The sequence below is a fragment of the Notechis scutatus genome, chromosome 2, assembly GCF_049901735.1.
Source record: "Notechis scutatus isolate UNSWTSFEM ecotype Mainland chromosome 2, rNotScu1.2, whole genome shotgun sequence".
Classification (NCBI taxonomy): Eukaryota; Metazoa; Chordata; class Lepidosauria; order Squamata; family Elapidae; genus Notechis; species Notechis scutatus.
In genome coordinates, this window is record NC_142010.1 from 151,602,625 (window position 1) to 151,624,596 (window position 21,972).

Sequence of the window (21,972 nt, forward strand, 5' to 3'; positions counted from 1 at the left end):
AGAGAGTAGGAACGTCATTCAGAGATAACGGATCAGCAGCACGAACTTCCAAGATAAAATAATACAAAGCCATTTCTGTCCATGAATTCTACAGACAAGATGCTTATATTGTACAACATCAGTCATTGCCATGTATGGTAACTGGTTACCAAACAAAGCTTCTGTTTATGCAGCAAAGCTCCTATAGCGAACAAAATGGAATTGGCCCTAACACATATACATTTTGGAATGGATTAGGCCTCGACTGAGTCACACCATCGGGTTTTACTTTGGAAAAAATTGGAGCACACAACATCAACAAAGATAATAAAATGGTACAAATACAAGACATATAAGGACAGGAACTGGGAGCAAAGGCTAAGCAAACTGAAGGCAAGCAGGAGATAAATGGTGATAACAGCCCACAATTAACTTTAAGGCTCTACCAAAAGAAAAAAAACAACCCCAAAGCATTTTCCATTAATATGGAAAGAAGGAAGTAGGCCTAGATTTCTTTTTCAATCCAAACAAAGACGTAGTTAATTATTGAAAAAAAATACTCATTGCCTCAGCAGACACAGGCCACGTATAAAGCATATTGGGCAAAGCTGAAACACTTCTAAGAAGAGGATAAACATTAGAACATCAGGCCAATGAACTGGACTGAAGGTAGATTTCCCATTGAGGCCCTCCAGCTCCCTTGAACTACAAGTTGGGCAAAGAACTTGGGGACTTGCAAACTGGATACATACAGAAGGCACGTGGAGGGCCACAGGGTAGAAGCTAAAAAGTCGAGATAGGAAATTACAATTGAAGGCTGGCAAAAAACATACAATGCCAAAAAACTCAGAGAGGTAAGGTCATTATTTAAACAGGGGGATTGGACCTGAATAAATATTTTGACTAGGTAAACTTCTATTGTTGGAAGCAATAAAGGGCACTCCCTTTTTCTAAATCTTTATGATCTATAACAATTTAGACAGATCTATATTTCCACAGGGGCAGCCCTTCTAGCGTAGGCAAATGATGCCACCCATATCAGCCATCATTTTATATTTTGCTGCACCCTCTAAACTCCCGTTTTGAATCTTAGGGATTCTATTAAAATTATGAGGGCGACTTCTCAAGTTGACCAAAATGAAGACGGTTTTCAAAATGGAGACGGAATATATGGTCCACCTTTACAAATGAAACAAGCTACCAGCTTGTTATACCAAAAAAGCAAGAGAAGATAGACAAGAGTTTTGCTGTCCCTAAACAGCCTGAATAGAGGTGCCTCATTTAAAAGGGGAATATTTGCTAGAATCCTTAATCCTCCTAAAATACTATCAATCAAAGATATTACTCATCAAAGCTCTTAAACGTTCTGCTCCTTGGATTAACCACAGGTAGTCCTCAACTTACGACCATAATTGAGCCCCAAATTTCTGTTGCTAAGTGAGAAATTTGTTAGGTGAGCTTTGACCCACTTTATGATCTTTCTAGCCACAGTTGCTAAGCGAATCACTGCACTTGTTAAATTAGTAACGTGGTTAAGTGAATCTGAATTCCCCAACGACTTTGCTTGTCAGAAGGTTCCCAAAGGCGTAACCCCGGGACATTGCAATTGTCATAAATATGAGTCAGTTGCCAAGCATCTGAATTTTGATCACATGACCCATGGGGATCCTGTAATGGTTGTAAGTGTGAAAAACGGTCTTAAGTCAATTTTTTAAAGGACATAACTTCGAATGGTCCCTAAATGAATTGTTGTAAGTCGAGGACATCCTGTACTTCCAGCCCAAGCTGCAAAGACAGAATTTGACAAATATAAGCTATACCGGTCACCAACCTTTTGGACCTCAGGGACCATCAAACTCATAATTTTAAATCCCGCAGACCACTAATATGAATTTTGACTGATGGTGGCTTGCTGACATTGACGGGAAAGTCGGTCCCATATTTCAGAGCTGCAGTAGTCACAGGACTGGCCCTTTGGTCATCCCGGAGCAGCTCCTCCAGTCCATGGCAGGCTGGTGCACCCGGGTGGAGGAGCAGCTGCTCCCGGATGACCAAAGGGCCAGTCCTGTGACTACTGCAGCTCTGGAATATGGGACTGACTTTCCCACCAACGTCAGCGTTTGGGCATCCTGGGGCGGATTTCCCTCCCCCGCCATTGGTCTTATGTTCCAGCTCACGTGGCTCTACTCAAGATAAGGTTTGCGCTCAGCCAAAGGGTAGGGGCCAGCGGGTAGGCAGGCCATGTGGATGGTGCAGCCTTGTGTTCCCGTGCAGCCTGGATTAATTGCTTGGGGGAGGGTGCTCTGGGGGGGGGAACCTTTCTCTGTGGACCACCAAAATTTTCTCGCGGACCACCAGTGGTCCCCAGCCCACCAGTTGGCAACCACTGAGCTATACAATATATTTATTAGATCTGCAAGCTTGAAGTCTGCTCCCATCAGACCGAGTCAATCACGAGACATTTAGACAAAGCCCCAAAACTGAACTTTGGCTCCATCAAGGAAATGTCATGCAGGTACAACCAGAAAAGATTTTTACCTTAGGCTGAGCAGAATAGGGTGCCTAGGAGAAGATGCTGATGGAGATGCATTAGGTAAGATCAAAACTGTAGCACCATCTTTTGGGATGGTGACATGTATTTATTAATTGCTATAGCCTGAAACCATTCTAGGGCATTACCAAAGTAACAAGGCAAGTGGAAATCAATCCCTCCCACCCCAAGCAGAATGGTTTCAACCCCATTTCAGGTAGTCCTCGATTTACAATAGTTCATTTAGTGACCGTTCAAAGTTACAATGGCACTGAAAAACATGATTTATGACCATTTTTCACAGTTACAACCTTTGAAGCATCCCCATGTGATCAAAATTCAGATGTCTGGCAACTGGTTCAGACTTATGACGGTTGCAGCGTTCCAAGATCACATGATCACCTTTTCTGTCCTGAGAAGCAAAGTCAATGGGGAAGCCAGATTCACTTAACAACCAGGTTACTAACTTACCAATGGCAGTGATTCACTTAACAATGGTGGCAAGAAAGGTTGTAAATTGGGGCAGAACTCACTGAACAAATCTCTCACTTAACAACAGAAACTTTGGACTCAATTGTGGTTGTTAAGTCGAGGGCTTTCTGTACACTGTCTGGATGGGAGAAACAAGCCGGTGAATCTGGATCTAAATAGGGATGGTATTCAAAACACACTGGATTTATCTTCTAATGGCTTCATTAGCTTTTCCACAATACCTCTACTTATCAGAGCTTGTGTCCTTGGAAGTCTTTTCATGCCAGCTTCTAGTCTAGAGAAGCCTAATCATTTTGAGCCATTTTTTTTTTTAAAGGACAGTTCATTATTTCCTTCCTCCCAACAAACTCGTGTTATATATCTGTGCTCGGCACGATTTCCACATTGGTAGGCTCTAAGTCTGAAGCAAATGAAAAATGCTACTGCATTGCTGTAGCATTCAACCCCATCTGGAGGACATCAAGTTGGTGCCCACTGATTTCAAGGATTTAAAGAGCTAGAGAGGCTGCACGCAGAGCTAACTACAGATGTCTGTTAGCAATGGTTGGAGCAGCCCTTGAACATGGAACTGCTCAACACACACACACACACACACACACACACACACACATATATCATCCCATGATTGTTATACCAACCCACTTACACATCAGCTTTGTAAAAGGAAAAATAATCATTTCAATATGCCAAAGGGGAACCCGTTTCATATTGGACTGGTTTCAAAAATAAAAGATATTCCTAACTGGTCCTTCCAGAATAGATGAGGAAGTAAGAGAAACAGAGGTGAAAACTCACAGAAATAACGCCACCTCAACTACTGTACAGCTCCTGCAGGCCTCACCATAAGGGAGAATTAGACATGGTCCAAGTCCAAGCAGACTCTTCTAATTTGAGTTAATAAAAAAAACAACTCCCAAATATTTTATATCTGGCTGCTCTGCCAAAGGATACAATTCACAGCATTATTAAAAGACAATCCAGACCAATAAAGCAAATCTAACAATTAAAAGTGCCAGAAAAAATAGAAATGGAATATGGATCGCCAAAGCTATTGCCTTCACAAAATTTTGAGGGACATCTCAATGTCAAGAATGGATGTGTTTCTGTCAGGCGAAACTGGAAAAGTACTCTATTTGAAAGGCTATGCCATCACTATAGAAAAGGATAGACAAAACCATTTTTGTTATTTTCACCTCATTGCTGACAATATCTTCAAAGATGTTTCAAAGAAAAGGGAATACAAGTATCAAATGGAGTCTTTCAAACCCCAGCTCCTAAGCTTTATTAAGACTGTAAGAGTCAAAACAATACTTTAACTATGGCCTGAAGCAAACTCATAACAAGATGAGATATTAAGCCCCAGTAAGAAGAGCGCGCAAACTAAATCCAAAATAAATTAGCTACATTTAGAACAATAAGTTTCACTGAAATCTAAGATTAAAATAAAATCAAATTTAATTTTTTCCTATTAACTTCAATGAGAATTCAAGCTAAGGTTGTTGTTTTTTTCTGAATTTGAGATTTGATCCTTTAAATGTGCATAAAGTAACTTAGATTTACCACCAGGGGGGTTGCACACTGTTGTAATCTTCAAGGAACTCTTGTTCAAATTAATATTGTTTGCATTTTTAAAAAGTTATGAATTCTAATTCCCAAGTAGAAAAAAGAATCTAAAATTCAAAATTATTAGATAGACAGACAGAACATTTGACAACTATTGTTCCTGAGTTATTAAATCATGAATAACTTACATTACAATGAAAGCTAGATTCAAGAACAGCGGTGAAAAATAATTCTCCTACTGTTTCCCATTACGGCCCATCCTCCCTGCACCCCATCGACAAATGCTCATCTACAGAGTGGGGAAACAGATCTAGTATAGCTGACTTTAAAAAAATATACAGCCTGAGGCACTTATGTTGCCTGGGACGGAAGAGAAAAAAGTGGCTGCAATGACTAAATCTCTTTTACAGTTTGCCCTGAAGTAACAAGAGTTTCTGCAATCCTGTATTTGTTGCAAAGGGGAATCAAAGCCCCAGACAGATCTGACCCCTTGAGTCTGATCTTTCTGGATCCAGCACCATCGTACTAAATAACAGCCAGAGTATTATTCTTAACCATGAGTTATTCTCATTCTCCTCCCTTGCTGAAAGACCCCAGAACCCATTGGTCACTCACCTCCAAGAAAATCTATGCAAGCACTGCCTTATTCTCCAGCCACCCCCTCCTCAAGTCTCTTTGTGTCCTGGAAAATATGGGGAAGAAGTTAAAATTCCTCCTCTTGGCTCTGATCCTAGCAACCACCAGGTCAAAGAGTTTGAACAGCACTGCCCAAACAGGAACCTACCTGCCTCTTTAAGGTAGCAAAATCACCTGACTGAATACAGACTTTGTCTTTCTGATTTCAAGACACTGACCATGATCTAAAACTGAAACCATAGTTTTCAAGTGCAAGAACAGAGCAATATATCCAGGTCTTCCAGTCAGTCCATATATTTATATGACCATGTTCACGTTAAATTGGTCAGAGATTTGTTTTACTGCAATAAATAGTTTAAAATGTATAAAAATCTATCAGTCTCAGTGATTTGTCCATTAAATTAACCTCATGTTCATTTCTATGAACCCCAAATCCATACTTCATATTTAAACTTTAAGCAATCAAAAATCACTCAAATATTCCATTTTTAAAAATGGAATGTATTTAAAATTACAGAACATCATTATTTTTCCAATATAGACTTAATATAGCTTAACCCCTAGGAGAGATGGAGAAGCCACAACTCTGAATCTTCATTTTATAAAGTTTTTAACACAGCTATGTAGAAGACAGCGCGATGATGCAGAGCACTTTTCTCCATGACAGTCAGTGATGTGAGCTGGAGGTAGAGAAATAACATTTGCAATCATCTCACATATTTTGTTTAAGCAACAGCATTTCCCTACCCTGGTACCCACAGTATCTGGGAATTCTGGGAGTCCAAAAGCTCTGGAAAATGCGAGGGGAAAGAAAGCTAGATATTGCATTCCCACTGGGGGATATTTCTATTTATACAGGCAACTCAGTCTCTGGCAGACATTTCTCTGTTTCTCTTTGTGCCAGCCACAATGAGATATGTACAGTGTGGGGAAAAGGCCCCTAGAATAACACAACTCTTAGGAGGACGGAGCTTTAGCTAAAAGCCGAAAAGGCAGATGCTGCTGCAACTAAGTTTGGGTTATCTAGCCATGGGGTCTGGGGTAATGGCTTCAGGCTTTCTTCTTCACTTTCCAGAAAAGAGACGGTGTTGAACGAAATTACCCAGTGAACCAAACAGTTTTATGGGACCATTTGAACTGCTTTGTCAATTGGTATGAAAAGGGTCCTAAATACCCTTTAACATTTCCTTTAGTTTTAATACCAGCCCACCCTGAAACTCCTGATGTCCCCAAACCAACTTTGTCCACGAGAACCACTTACTCCCTTGCTGCTGTTCTGAAACCATTGCCAAGATCTGAAAGCTAGAGAACCCTAAATGTATTTTCAGCATTTTCGACATCTCACACCGATGAGTTCCATATCACATGGCAGTTCACTGCTTTACTCTTTATGCTTCTGCACAGACAGTGGAAAAATACAACGCAGAGGCAAAAAAGGAACCATCCCTCTCCCACTCCCGAGAATCCTGGTTCCACCTTAACCCTACCAGTGACCTCACCTGTGGGAAACAGCCCTGCCAGCAAGGGCACGCCTGCTGCACTTCCCTGGCTTGCTTGCCTGCCACACCCGTGTCAGGAGTGAGCCTCGAGGCTGCTCCTTGTTCTCTCTGGGAGGGGCAGGGCATATTCGAACCAGAGTTTCCGAAGCTGGAGAGCTTCCTGCCAACCCTACGGTTCACTGAATTCTGGTCCAAGGAAAGGTGAGTGCTTCCCCTTGACAGATGATTAACCACAACTGACTCCCCATCGCTGGGAGGGAATTTCAGACGGGGTTGGAGGTTAGTCCTCACCTCTCTTGCTTTCCCCACCATCCAGAAAGGTTTGTTGAAAATGTTGGATTCATCCCTTTTGTCACCTACCTCCTCCCGCTCTTTTCTCCCCCACTTTGAAAATTAAATGCAGATGAGACTCCTTGCAGGCAGATAAGGAGTGTTATCTCACTATGTAAGGTGGTGGCATGTATGGCAGATGAGACAGCAGGACGAACACACCGTGGGGGGATAAAAGAAGAAGATTGTGTCTTCAAATCCGGCCTCAGAGGGCAGCATCAAATGGCAATGCCAAATTCATACTCTCCCTACAATTCTACTTGGCAGACTGAAATTAAAAAAAACAACAACACTCAGCTGCCCTTCTCCCCAGCAGGCTACCTGTTCCAGAAACTTGATACCATTTGCATTAAGGACCAAAAGGAACAGATGGTGGTAGGGGGAGGGTTCCTTTCCCTCCAGGGCTTGGCCCTTTTGTACACCATCCCAATTGCTATCGGAGCCTAAGGCTCTGTATGCTTTTCTTACAGAGCTCTTTAAAGTTTCTTCTTCCCCCAACTCACAAGCCAGATTAATGAGTCTCAAAGCAGGGATTAGACACCAACAGGAATAAGGTGACAGGAGGAGCTGGATCAAGAATTGGGGGGGAGGGGGTGGGGGTGTTTCAAGAGAAGACTACATAGCCCCACCATTGATCAGCAAGATTCCCACCCCCAATTTTCCAGATGAGAGAGAAGGAGAGAGAAAAAATGCTTAGTACACAGCTGAATTCCATTTTACATTAACTAAACCGGAGGTCTAGAAGGTCTCTGAAATCCACATATGCAACCCACACACATACCAACCAAGTTGGGAAAAATAAACATTTCCATAATAATTTTAACAGGTTTCCCTTGTCAGTAGAAAAGAGGGAGAAGAACAGAGTCCATTGTCCACTGAGGCTCTGACTACATGGTTTTTGCTAGTGGGGGCAGGACCAGAAAGGCGGGATCAGATCATCCCTTCTAGCCTGCCAAGGACTGATAAGGTTGCAAGACCTCTCAAAACCAGGCACTCTCCTGACAATCAAGGCCCCAATTGTCTAGTGATATCTGTGTCAAATCTGTGCAGGAGTCACCTACCTAAAGCTGTTCACTATTAAGATAGGCGGAGGGGAGGGAAGTGGGAAACACCTGGCCGCATCTGACGCTCCAGGTAGAAGAGAAAATGAACCTCACGGCTTTGCCAGCAGAGCCAAAGGAAAGCAAGATTTTGTTGTTCTAGCAATTAATTCCTCCACACAACAGCAATGGAACACACACCTGACCCACATTGACAGGCATATTTGAACAACAGACACCTCATTTATCAGCCCTTGCCTCCTCCTTCCTGGCCTCCTCCTGACATTGGTGGGATTCATTTACTTTGTTCCACCAATAGATGGGGACTATATCCAAATACGTTTAGTAAACCCTATTAATTCTACTGAGGCTTCCACTCCATTTGGATACATTTAATTAAAATAGTTAAGGGAAAGGGGAAAATGAGATTTAATTCCACAGGATTGGCACTTAGCTCCCCAGGGCTGCAAGCACTTCTGACCACATGCAATCATATCCAATGCTGGATTGTGAAAAATAGCTTCAGCACTTCTTCCCCAAAACCCCTTAACATCACCAACTTTTTTTTTTTTTGACGGGAGAAATTCCTTGTAAAATTCTTCTCCTGGATTATTCTGCCTTTTGTCAAAATCACCATGTTAACAGAAAATTAAGGACCATGGATTTGCCCTTGGTAATTGTATGGATAAATGCTCGCAATCCTGACCTGTCCCCGGTCACTCCACAGCTCCTAGAAGCATAGCACAGTTCTCTTCTTAATTTCACCCATCCATCATGCCCGTTGACTTTCCCTTCTCCTACTCCTGCTCAGTCTTGACAAGCATAGGAACCTTTTCTAGTCCATGACAAATAAATCAAATACCCAAGTTTCTGCTTGGTGATCATTGCCACAAGGAAATAGTCCACTTTTATTTGGTCCAAGACTTATTAGTTGGTTGCTCTCCAAAACCAGATGGTGTCTGTCTTCTGCAGTTCTTCCTCAACGCACAGCTGTCACACCTATACACAGCTGTCAAACCCACTGGTTGAATTACTCCGATCTTTGTAGTCCAATACATATACTGGGAAGACCCACTGCTCAAATTACTCTGATCTTTGTAGTCATTGAAATATAGCCATCCTTCGTAGCCTTCTCTAGCAGGTCATCCACACAAACTCATGCCTGCCTTATGAGCACCAAGGACATATTCTCACATTGGAGCCTCTGTCTCAGGACTACCCTGACACTGAGGCAGGAGGAAGCCAAATCAAGGTGATTTGGCAAGACAAGGTGTTTTCCTCTTAAAAAAGCAAAACAATTCCTGCTGTGTGTGGGAACTTTCTAGATGTACGAGGAGCCTCAGGGAGGTTTGTGACCTGCAGGGCATTCAGCTGGAGGACCCTGAACTTTTTTTTGGCTGCTGGAGAAAAGTCTAGTTGCCAACATTGTCTTGTTTCTGGATTCTGATAGGGGCATCAACTTGATGGAATCTTCCCCAAGAGATCGGTATTCCTAACAGCAGCTACCTCCGTAATCTATTCTTACCTCCATCCTTGCTTGAGAATGCCACTGTTGGCCCTATGTCAGAAGGAGAGCAGCAATATGAAGTAGGAGCAGAGAGATTGGTATGGTGGCAAGAGATCCATGCTTGGGGCATGAGGGTGAGCGGGCAGGCAGCTGAGAAGAGGAAGAATCACCTTTCTGACTCCTCATTCCCCCATAGCAGCAGCAGAAGCTGGTCCCCCACCCTGTGTGAGGACAGCAATATTGCTGGCCTCATCTTCAAGACATAACAAAAGGGCCACTGTCAGGCAGTGGTTTCCTGCTTTCCTTCTGTCTTCAGGATGGGAGGAAAGCTCACTGCCAAGGATCTGTTGCCGTCTTCTACCCCGCTCTGTTAATGGGGAACATAATCAACCCTTCGTGCTTCAACTACACTACCACAAATATGGAGTAGAATATTAACACCATCCATTAATATGCAATTGGAGAATTTCTATTGAACCTTTCAGTAAGCAGATGGTTTAATGGTCTTAAAAAGCGTGTTCACAATATAGCCAAAACAGACACATACACAGAGCCGGCACAATGAGGATGGAAAACATTTTTGCAAATGGATCACTCCGAGTATTTAGGCAATAAGAGTTCACAAATCACAGGCATCCTTGTTGTAAGGCATCATTCTGCTAAAATGGAGGTGGTGCAAATCTGGATCCAAAGATTGAGCTGATTTAAGAGAATAAGTTTGGGGGCTTTTCTCACTCTTCAAGAGAGCTCAATTCAAGAGAGAGACAATTCAGAACTGGGCATCAGGCTTTGGCAATCTCTCCTTTTACTTAAAAATCTGAACTGGTTGCAAGCTACCTCCTAACTCCACCCGAAAAGCCTCCCTTTCTCATTTTCTCCCAAACCATGTCCAGCTTGCAGAAAATTAAAGGCCTGTTTCCAAAAATTATAGAGCAGCGATTCCAAACAGGAACAAGAGACAAGATGGCAATCTGGCTTTCTAAATTCTACTAGCCAGGAAACACATGGGAACTCTTAGATCTTGGAAAGAAGAAAGCCATGCAGCCCATTCAGTTTAAGAGCCAGATAGGCCACCAGTATCAGCATGGAAATCAGTTAACTCTGCATGGCTATGCAGGCGGCTCCTCTGCCTTCTCTTCCCATTCAAAGAGAGTATCTGAAATCCCTGCTGACCCAGGGGTTCCACTCATGGATGAATTACTAAATAAAATCTTGAACATATAATCTTGCAATGTACCCTTGATAAAGCACTACTTAATGGGGGCAACCAACAGTCACAATCCATATTATCAGCTTGCATTGCAGTGTGCCCCCTCCTTTCCCCCTTCCTGGCCAGGGTTACAATGCAAAAAAGCAAGAAATGCTGTGAAAGCAGTTTAAGGAGGCTGGAGTGGGTGCTGGTTGAGGCCACGCAGGATTCTTTGCCTGACCATCCCACCAACAACCATAGCCCCAGGCCTATCGGAAGCTTCTGTGTGTACACACACACACACAGGATGGGCCCATATGGAATGCATTAAGGGTTCTGCAAAAGGAAAAAAAAGTTGGAAGGAGGGGGAAAGAGGCCAAATGTGGGTGGTGCAGCAGAATGTATCCTGCCCTCACCCTGCTTGTATCTCTCTCTCTCTTTCTCTCTTTCTCTCTCTCTCTCTCTCTCTGTGTGTGTCTGTGTGTGTCTGTGTGTTTTGGAGGAGGAATTAACCCTTTGCGGTTCAGGGAATAGTAAGAAGGCAAGAAAAAATGGTTTAATTAAACAGGGATTAAATAATATAAGCAATTATTAGAAACAGCGGGAATTCTGGCTTCCTAGCTCACTAGAAAGCAGACATCTCAATTGGCCAATTTGATTGGCTGTGCTTCTTCATCTTTTAAAGTCACCATTCCCCCATCTCCTGTCCCAATATAACATATCCTAAATGACTCTCATTTCATTAGCCACCATTCTTGATTACACTATGAAATGCTACCTTAGTGCTGCAATGATCAACATCCCCCGAAGGTGCTTTAGTAGAGTTTCCGGATCTCTAACCAGAGCAATATAAGATCTGTGGGGCAGCGAGGCAGGGTAAAACAACAGAAGGGAGAAAACAATGGGGAGAGAACGGTATCAAAAGATTAATGTCAAGAACATGTATGTGTAAAGCACAAGATTATGTTGAAATTCCAGTGGCTGAATGGCTGTAGTATTTGATAGAAGTCCTGCCCCATTGGTGGAACACTAGATATGCTCTGCCATGACCTCCTTAATAACAGTGGGGCACTAAAATGAAATGTGGGTGGAACAGGCAGCAAGAAGAGGAGCCACACCCTAACCTACTTTAATTCTGGTACCACCTGATCCTAGTGATGCGGTACATACAAAAGACTTCATTTATTCATCCCAAGGACAGGATCTGTTGTTACCCTCTACATATATTAAGCCCAGGTATAAACTAATAAATTGCACAATTTGAGTGACAGAATGGGTAGCATCGAACTATCTTTTTCTGTCCCCAAGTCACACATGCATACCAAGTCGGCTGATCTACATCAGCAATTAGTTGGGAAGGTGAAGGTCAGATTGGGATAATGGGTGGTCAGAGAAACCAATCACACTAAACAAAGGTTTGCTTAACCATGTCAACTGAACCACAGTTGACTATGTTAGCACAGCCTGTTAGGTCAAAAGCAAACAAACCACATAGGGTTTAGCATGATGGATGAAGTCTGTCAATAATTCCTGAGGCTGGTTACAGGTATGCACAATGTAACATTTGGTGGCTCAGATTTCTATAAGCTAGCCTCTTTTGGACACAATTTATTTACGGTCTGCAATACTTATATGAACCGAGGATGCTATGCCAATTCTGTTATGTATGATTGGAATATTATCCTTTCCTAAACAGCTTTCTCTATTCTGTATGGGAGTTCTACCTTTGCCAAAACCCTGACTTCTTATCTCCAGCTCTACATCTTGCATTTCTTCTATTCGTCTAGTCTTTCCCTTAAAATATCTGAATTATTTTCAAGCTGGAAATAAATAAATAATGAAAATAATTAATCCTGGAAACAATTATATGGAAACAATAGTTATTATTTCCCATCATTATCTTCCTTTTCCCACCTCGTCCTCATACAATCCATGCCTTAACAGGATATAGAACTAAAGATTGTACAGTATTGTATTTTTGTATAGTTTGTTCTTAGCATATTCTTATTAAACATAGACGTCTTGTCCAGGAATTGATCAAGGGTCTTCCAAGAGAGGACAGCAACCATTGATAAGGACTTTCCATGCAACCATCTGAGACAGTAGCTGGTTCTGAACGTTATTTGTCAGTTGCACAATTTAAATAGGCATCTCCTGAAATAGTATTTCTTCTGCCAATTCCTAATCTTCTGACATCATACAATTTGAAAGGAGAAAGCACAGGCAAAATTACTCCCAAATTCTTGCAACCACATTATGAGGTGGGATAACGGTCTCAGCATAGCTGCAATGCCAGTGGGATGTCACAGTGACACAATCCTGGGCATCAGGATTGGTACATTTTATTTGCCAACCCAGCAATCTTTGGGACTACGTTGTTAACAAACAAGGTGTACTGTTCCTCAACAATCTTCCCCTTTCAGCCTAGGAAACTTTTCTCAAGTCTCAGACCGAATTTTCCCCTTCCCCACGCTGAACCTGGCAGCTGCCGTTGACACAGTGAACTACAGCCCCAGAGTTCCTCAGCCCGGCCTCTTTCTAAAAATAGCACTTCTCACCCAGATGCATGGAAAAAATGGTGGGGCCAGCCAGATCAGACTGTAGGCATGGAAAGACAGCAGCAGTTCCCAGAGGTACCCTCAGTTTTCTACTCAAGGGTTCCTTAATGCCCCTCGGCACCCATCTGGACGAGCTCAAGTGCTTTGGCCTCTTAAGGTAGAAAAACACACATTTCACTAATCAATCAAAGCAAAGTTCAACAGGAATTCTCTTGCACCTTCCCCATGGAAAATGATAGAAGCTCCCATTAATTTCAAGAAAACTCTATAAATAAAATGTGGTCCATAGGTGAGGCCTGCCTGCTTACTCAATGGTACCCCAAACCCCTCTAGGCATCTCCAAAACAGTCTTACGGACTGGATTTACATATCGCACCAAACCATGATTTGTCTAATAGCATTTTGTTCATCATTCCAGAAGTAGCTAGTTTCTCACAGCATATGAAGCAAAGATCAAAAAACTACATTAGTGGTACTACTCCCAGATCTGGAATGCAGGCTTTTTGGTTCACCCTAAACAATAGGTCATAATGCTTGATTAAAGCACTAATTAGATTCTCAACCCTTCAATAAAACCTAGCAACTATTAGATCACTACTTCCCCTAATGTGACTGCAAAATTTAATACGGGTTTACAATTGATAAGTTAATCTTAGTTAATGTCTGGGACTAAACGGTACTGATTGTTTAGTAAGGCAAATAATTATAATACCATACAAGAATAAATATGATTCAATTCCTAAAAATACAAGCCATTTCTCGTTTAAAAATGGTTCCCTGAATAAACTGGTACTGGCAAGGTTCACACAACACATTAAGTCAACCTTTGTTTCATTAATTGGGGACTCAGCATATTATGTCAACTCAACCAAGATTAAAAACAATAGCACTGCATCACAAACCTACTTCTCTCTCTTCAGAAGCAAGCCCTCTTTTACTTATACTCTTCACAGGTAACTACAACATTTCAGCCTCAACATTATTCAATTAAAATTTAATCCCACATTTCTTGATACACCTCAGTTCACCTACATGAAACATTAGCTGAACTGCTGAAAGGCACATATTTAAGTTTGATTTAAAACTCTGGGGTGTCCTCAAACTATGCATTTTTAAATAAACATGAGATTTGTTTAAGGGCCCGGAGCTGATTTTGTTTTCCCATTGATTTGTTTTAATCCGCTTGAAGATCAGAGAAAACATTAGAGGTGAGCAACAAGGTAAGATTCTTTTCTCCCCTTTCTCCTTACAAAGCTCCTTGGGCATCTCCCTTTCTCTGAGCCAACCAGTGTCAAGTTCTTCAGACCACATGCATCTCCCCAGCAGGAGCTAGAAGGCCTGGGCCTTCTGGCCTCATCCTAAACCAGGCTCTGGCCCCCAGATAGTCCCCCTGCGGCTTTGCCTGGAGCCAGGATGTGGCTTTGTTTTTATGTCAACCAAGCAGTTCCTCAAAGCTTTGTAAGGATAAGGGAGGAGATCAGAAATGCAGCTACTGATACTGGAATGGGGGAAAGAGTCGAGTCAGGGAACAAAGATGGTTAGCACCTAATCAAACAGCAGGCCAGTTGCTCCTGCAGGAATGTAAAAAAAAGAGTATAAACAATCATGACTTATATAGCTGGCCCTTCCCCATTGTAAATGGTCTCCTTACAACTTCATTTGCCAATTCCATACAGCAAATGTCATGTGTCTCTCACAACATTCCTGGTTTTTTTTGCAGAATTGATCACCTCCCAAACTGCTCTACATGTACTACAGCACTTCACACTCCAACCAATGCAGTCACGGGGCCTGGGAGAGCAAACATATCTGGAGGGTGCCAAGTTGGGACAATCTGGACTAGCTCCTAAGGAACACAAGATTTCCAACACACTTCCTGTTAAGCAAGACATTTTGCATCCAAGCCATGCCAGTCAGCCACCCCCTTTGTAGAAGCAACAAATCAAGGCTTCCTTTGTGGCTGAAAACCTGGACTGCAAAAAGGAGCCAATGCACTTTATAGGCAGAATCTTTAAGCTGGGTTCCAGTTGAAGTGAAAACAGACCTGCTTAAGACCTCTTTAATCATCATCATTTAGCCTTCCTAAAACAGTAGAGAATATACCTAGAGCCAATAGCCTGAAAGGTAAGAGTGAGGGACAGAAGCACACCAGCAGACCCCTATTCTCCCCCAGCTATAAGGACCCTTCTGTTTGCAACTATGTAGAACTTATGACACTGCACTGCCACCCAGGCAATTTGGGCCTTGGATCACTGAGGGCAACCGTCACCACAATCTTATTTATGGCAGCTTTATGTCTTCAGCCCACTGGTTGCTGAAGGAGAAAGGTTTACAATTTCAAAGCTCAGAGTCCGGAAAGCTAAGATTCCTGGGTTGTTGTTTTTCCTCAGCCCAAAAACGAAAGAGGAGCCTAGTGGCTAAATCATGGTCTGGAAGGATTAAAAAAAGGGAATAGGGAGAATATACTAGCTGCTGTTGTTGCAGTACTGGAGATTGTGTATTTTTTAACATTGGAAGGAGCAAACCAGGGCCTTAATCCAAGCTGTGTTGGCTTTATAGATGAAAAGCTTGTTGGGTTTGTATGGTTTCTCTCCACAGTGGCAGGACCCACCCCATGCCTTTGCAGTCTTGCCAGGTGTTGGTTGAGGCACAGGGGAAGGGAAAAAACAGAGAAAGAGACAAAGCTTACTCTGGTCTGAATCAACAAAGGAAAGGGGCGGAGATGGGAAAGGTTTGCCCCATTTCAGGGAAAACCAGGGCCAGAAAGGCTCCACTGTGTATCCCATTTCATCTCCCCCCTTAGAGTTATGCTGTGAAGCCAACTCTGTAGGCCTCCATTCCGTTCTAGCCAGGAGGAAGCCCTGTCTCTGTTAAGGCCTGGGGCCTGGTATCATAATCAAGAATGCTTTAAAGCAAGGCTGGTGTAGGTTTCCAATTATTATGAAGGAGGGGAGAGAGAGAAAGAGAGACAAGATACCTTATTCTCAAGTCACATTTTCTGTACCTGAGATATGCCTATGTGTTTCACAGCTTTTCGCAGGCCGCACAATACTGCTAAGAATATCAGACTTGCAAAGGTGACTCAAATGTGTCAATACCTCCTGTGAGATTCTTCACATCAACGGAGGTGTGGGGAGAAAAGAGACACCAACCTGCACGTTTGCACTTTGATTGGCAGTAGGCTGGCATCTGACTCAGAAGATACAGTATAAAAATCCCATTAAGCTAAATACTGTACAATACATGACATATGATTAATTCCTTCTGTAAGCTTTTAACCTGGTTAAAAGCTCTGAATTTTTCTGCGTCTGTTTGCATAGATGCTAATCCATTTAACCAAGTTTTCTGCATTCATATGGCTAAATCACAAATTAGCCATACAGTTGTCTTGTCACAATATTTTCACTAGACTCTGACTGGCTTTTTACAGTTCAGCATATCATGTGAACACAGCCAGAGAACAAAGTGGCAAGGCGTTCCACTGATGCAATTTACATAATCCCAATATAAATATTCCAGATAGAGAAACTTTGGCAACAAGTTGTCTCCAAGATCATTCAATAGCACCAAGTTCAATTGCCTGGCTATGGAAGTGATAGCCAATTGTCTGTGAAAGGGTGGAAGAGAGGAGATAAATGAATTGCATTTGAAATTAAAGCAGTTCTGTTTTCCTCAGCAGTGTTAAAAAATCCTGGTATTAAAGAGTGCTGAAGCGAATATTCCCACAAACATCTCTTTTCTGAATCTCCTCCATTTCAATTTAACTGCCGTGTCTCTTTGTTCCGAAAGCTGCCTGCAGTTTTAGGGATTTGAAAAGCAAAATGGCAGGATTGTAAAAAAAAAAGAAAAAGAAAAAGAAAAAACAAGGGGGGGGGACTTTCAGAATGAAAGGCCAAGCTAACTATCCTAAAAGGAGGTGGAAAATTGGACACAGGAGAAACAGGAGCCACACTCCTATTGCAAGCACTTTGGGGCAGGAGCCTAAAACGGAATGTCTAGTTTTTTAACCCTATCACCCACAACAGTGGGATTATTTTAAGCACAGCATTGCTTTTACTCCCTCCCCAGCATAAGGAAAGAAAATTCCCCTCCCCGCATCACTTTTCTTTTAGTCGACTTTAACTCGAAGCGGCTACAAATTACGAAAATGAAATTTCACCGCGCTTTTATCTTTAGCTTTTGCGTTACAGGCGCCCAAATATCTTCGCCAGATTCCACGTATTTCTCTTTTCCAAAGAAAACAATGTCTTTTTCAATTCATTGCTCTAACGTAGGATCCCGCCCGCTCCCCCAACTGCAGAAGAAAACCCGAGATCCTTCTGGGATATAGGCGCTCCCGCCTTTAACCATTAGGCATTAGCTCCCTTTGCTAAAGATGACTATCGAAACCAAGCATTTATTTTACAGTACGACTGTACCCGTCTTCCCTCGGCGTCAAGGAGCAACTGCTGCTTTTATTCGTTACCCAAAGCACAGAAGCCCTCGCCCCCAAGAAACACCCTTCCCAGTTCTCTGGCGCTTACCAGCTCGGATTTGGGGCGAAGTAGTCGCTCCCCCTTCGATGTGATAGGAGAACCTCATGGCTTTGAATTGCTGGGAATATGATCCACTGGGGTCCGGACTGGGCATCCCCATCACGCTGGCTCTCTGCATGTCTGCCCTGCCACCCCCCCTCCCTCCCTTCTTCAGTCCCCTCCAAAATCCCCCCGCGATCGCCCCCCAAACGCCAGGCTGCTTGAAGTCTCCATCAAATTGCCCCGACCTCCTTCCGAAAGGGTCTGGATTCGACCTACTGGGACGTCGCTGGAGCCGGGAAGGGGAAGCGATCGGGGTGGGTGGGGGAAGGCGCGGGAAGGAGACGAGGAACCCAGTGGATTGATTTCGTTGCTTTCTAAGACAGAGATCTTTGCAACAAGTCGGCACAGCTCTTGCAGGAAGTGTCGCCCTGGCCAGGCAGGAATGTATCAGAAAGCTTGAAGCTTATCCACGTTGGAGCGTCTGCTAAATCCTCCGCTCTCCCACTCCCCTCGCTTCCTCCTCCTCCTCCTCCTCCCGCTCTCTCTTCCACACCGACTCCTTGCTGAGTGGGTTGGCTTTTTCGTACTGCAGCGCCAGGCGTCGAGAGCCGAGTGCTTGCAAGCAGATTTCAATCCCAATCCCAGCTCTTCGGGTCTTGGCTTTTCTTTCTTATAACTGGATAAAAATGGGATTTCGTTAGCCACACACAGCCACGAATACCCCTTGGCTTTTACCGCTTCCCCGAGGAGGAGAGTATTGGTCCCCCCCCCACTCCTATCCGCAAGGATATTGACAAAAGTCTGAAAAAGAGGAGGTGTTGGCAATTTATTTCCTAGCACTATGGAGGGTTGGGCTAACAGCTGTTGTTGGGAGGGGGGGGGAAATCAGTTCGTTTTGAACTCGGCTTACTTTGGGGTTGTTGGGTTTTTCCCCCCTTTCTTTCTCTGTATTGTACCGCCTTTTTTTTTAAGCCTTGCGTAGGGCAAAAGGCAAACTTTGATCTCTGATAGCATTTTTAACGTTGTGCGTGTCTGCAGATTACTATTATCGCCAGTCAACCTATTGCAGGATGAAGGTCTCTTCCTTGAAGGTTATGGACAGCAATCTACCATGCTGGTCCAATGTGGGTTAGCAGGTTTATGGTTTTCAACTTCCCACTGACTGGCCCAAAGTTATCCAGCCAGTTTCTTTGCCCAAGGAGGGGGGGGGAGACCTGGTCTCCCCACTTCTCATCCAGCATTTGAATCATTACACACACAAATATCCATATGGGTCTGTTCATTTATTCGTAACCCCATAGTTGGAATTCAGGAATGTATCCTTCTCTACTTTCTGAACTTTCCAGTCATCTAGGAAATGTTTATTTCTCAATCTTGAAGCAGTCATGAAGTTTTCATAATATGCATGTTTTTTTGTTCCTCTTTCAAGTAAGGTTTAAACAAACAGTAAACATCTATCTTGGCTTATTTACTAAGTACTTTTACTTCTGTCTACATCAGGATTGGAATCTCTTGGAATTTTTCTTTCTCAAGTCTTTCTACTAAATTTCACAATTCTCGAATGTTTTTGACTCCTGTAGTCAGTTTTGACTTGTTTTTCCTCAGACCAGCTCCTAATAATAAACAGTAGAGTAATAACAATGGCAGCAGAGCTTGATAAGTATTTTATGACCTTGAAATCATATTTGGCTGTGTATGTTTCAAATTACTTTCCCCAACCTGAGGAGGAATAAAAATAAAAGTCAATACTTACTTAAAACACTAGCAAAAAAAAAGAAGTAACAAAATGTCTTTACACACACCATTTTCTTTGCAAGACTGCTCTACACAGGATGGAGAGAGAAAAAAAAACCTCAGAAAATATGCTTGCAAACCACTACAGCTGTGATTAGTCTAAACAATGTAGAGGCACAGAACATGTTTTTTTGCCAAGCCAGGAGCTACATTATAATGAGGAAAAGCAGCTTTCCCCCCATCTAGACATCATTCATGAAATTAAAGCAGTTGCTCTTGATTTCTTTTGCTGCTGTGTAGAACATTTTTCTCACCATCAGAAATCAGCCTTGAAAATGGTTTCCTTTTCAGGATTTAGTTATCCCACAATAGCTCTGGTTATGATGATAATAGCACTTAGACTTATATACTGCTTCACAGTGCTTTTACAGCCCTCTCTAAACGGTTTACAGAGTCAGCCAATTGCCTCCAACAATCTGGGTCCTCATTTTACCCACCTCGGAAGGATGGAAGCCTGAGTCAACCTTGAGCCTGGTGAGATTCGAACTACCAAACTGCTGGCAGCCGGCAGTCAGCAGAATTAGCCTGGAGTACTGCATTCTAAATACTCTGCCACCATGACTCAGGACACATTGAACCACATACTCAACAACCACGTTCTACTCTTGCATCTTGCACAAACCCAGTCTCTGGGGTTCATCGCATCTCTTCTACCGAGTTTCGAAGTTCTGCTGAGTTCTGCACGCTGAACCATTTGCTCCCTTACCTCCCTCTGATCCATCCTGCTATCATTTTTAGGTAATTAACTGTGGCCACAAGATGCGATGGTACTAGCCACTAACTTGGTTGGGTTTAAAGGGTTTGGATAACATCAGAGAGAGGAGGTCAATCGAGGGTTGCTAGGGTGAAGAGTATGGGTCTCAGACGTTTGCTTCCAATATCAATTGTAGGGGAACCAAGTGTCTTCCACATCATTTGTGAGTGCCCCAGAAGCATATGGGAAACAAACTGGTGGACTAGGATGGGCCTTGGTTTGATCCTGCAATACTATTCTTATATTCTTATATATATTTGAAAGACAAAAAGGACAAGTATAAAAAAGTGAAAAGAAGGGCAAATATCTTAAGGCAGAATATCAGCAAATAGCCCGAGCCTGTCTACCCTAGGTGAGTTCAAATCATCAGGACCGGATGGATTACACCCCAAGTTTCTGAAGGAACTGGCAAACGAGATCTCAGAACCACCGAACTATATCTTTCAAAGATCCTGGAGCACTGGGGAACTGCCAGAGGACTGGAAAAGAGCTGATGTAGTTCCCATCTTCAAAAAAGGGGGGAAAAAATAGATCCAGGAAACTACAGACCTATCAGCCTGACCTCAATACCAGGGAAGATTCTGGAAAAGATAATCAAGCAACCAATCAGCGAACACCTAGAAGCAAACAAAATAATAACCAAAAGCCAACATGGGTTTGTTAAAAACAGATCATGCCAGACTAACCTTATTGCATTCTTTGACAAAGTGACAAAATTAGTTGACCAGAGGAATGCTGTTGATATAATTTACTTGAACTTCAGTAAGGCATTTGATAAAGTAGACCAGTGATGGTGAACCTTTTTGTTGTGGTGTGCCGAAAGTGCGCGTTTGCCGGCACCCACAATGCAATGCCGCCCCCCCTGCACATGAGCGTGCAACACCCCCACCACCCCCTTACCTGCACTGCACATGCGTGTGCCTTCCAGCTGATTTTCAGACCATTTGGGGCCTTTTTCGGCCTCCCAGAGGCTCGAGGGAAACCTCTGCAGACTTTGGAGGGCCCGTTTTGTCACTTCCGGTTTCGTCACTTCTGGTATTTCCAGAAGGCCCATTTTTTGGCCTCCCCGAGGCTGCAGAGGCTCCCCTTGAGCCTCTGGGAGGCTGCAGAGGCTTCCCTTGAGCCTCTGGGAGGCCGAAAAAGGCCTCAAACGGGCCGAGAATCAGTTGGGAGGCACGCAAATGCGCAGTGCAGGTAAGCTTGGCTGGGGCTCGCATGCCCACATAAATGGCTCTGCGTGCCACCTGTGGCACGCGTGCCATAGGTTCACCATCACGGAAGTAGACCATAACCTACGACTAGATAAAGTAGAAAAATGCGGGCTAGACAGCATCACCACCAGATGGATTTGTAACTGACTGACCAACTGCACTCAGTGTGTAGTCCTCAATGAAACTGCTTCTACATGGAGGGAAGTATGCAGTGGAGTACCCCAAGGCTCTGTTTTAGGCCCAGTACTCTTCAACGTCTTCATCAATGACTTGGACAAGGGGAACTCATCAAATTTGCAGACAACACCAAGCTGGCAGGAATAGCCAACATTCCAGAAGATAGGCTTAATTAAGATACAGAAAGATCTTGACA

The 21,972-nt window shown here is 43.2% G+C and overlaps 2 protein-coding genes across 3 annotated transcripts in view; one reads left to right on the forward strand and one right to left on the reverse strand.

Annotated features, from left to right (window-relative positions):
* The window catches only part of FGD1 (FYVE, RhoGEF and PH domain containing 1), a 66,330-nt gene extending 47,740 nt beyond the window's left edge, over nt 1-18,590 (reverse strand). The window contains exon 1 of one of the 2 annotated variants that reach the window (XM_026676277.2): nt 17,847-18,590. In XM_026676277.2, the coding sequence (XP_026532062.2) occupies nt 17,847-17,976 (130 nt within the window). In that variant the 5' untranslated portion in view covers nt 17,977-18,590. Of the gene's footprint in view, nt 1-5,179; nt 5,287-17,846 lie in introns of those variants that run through there. The other variant, XM_087956777.1, reaches the window with a different exon arrangement.
* The window catches only part of GNL3L (G protein nucleolar 3 like), a 47,006-nt gene continuing 31,796 nt past the window's right edge, over nt 6,763-21,972 (forward strand). Inside the window, exon 1 of the mRNA XM_087956780.1 lies at nt 6,763-6,900. The gene's annotated coding sequence lies outside the window, so the exon portion shown is untranslated. The remainder of the gene's footprint in view (nt 6,901-21,972) is intronic.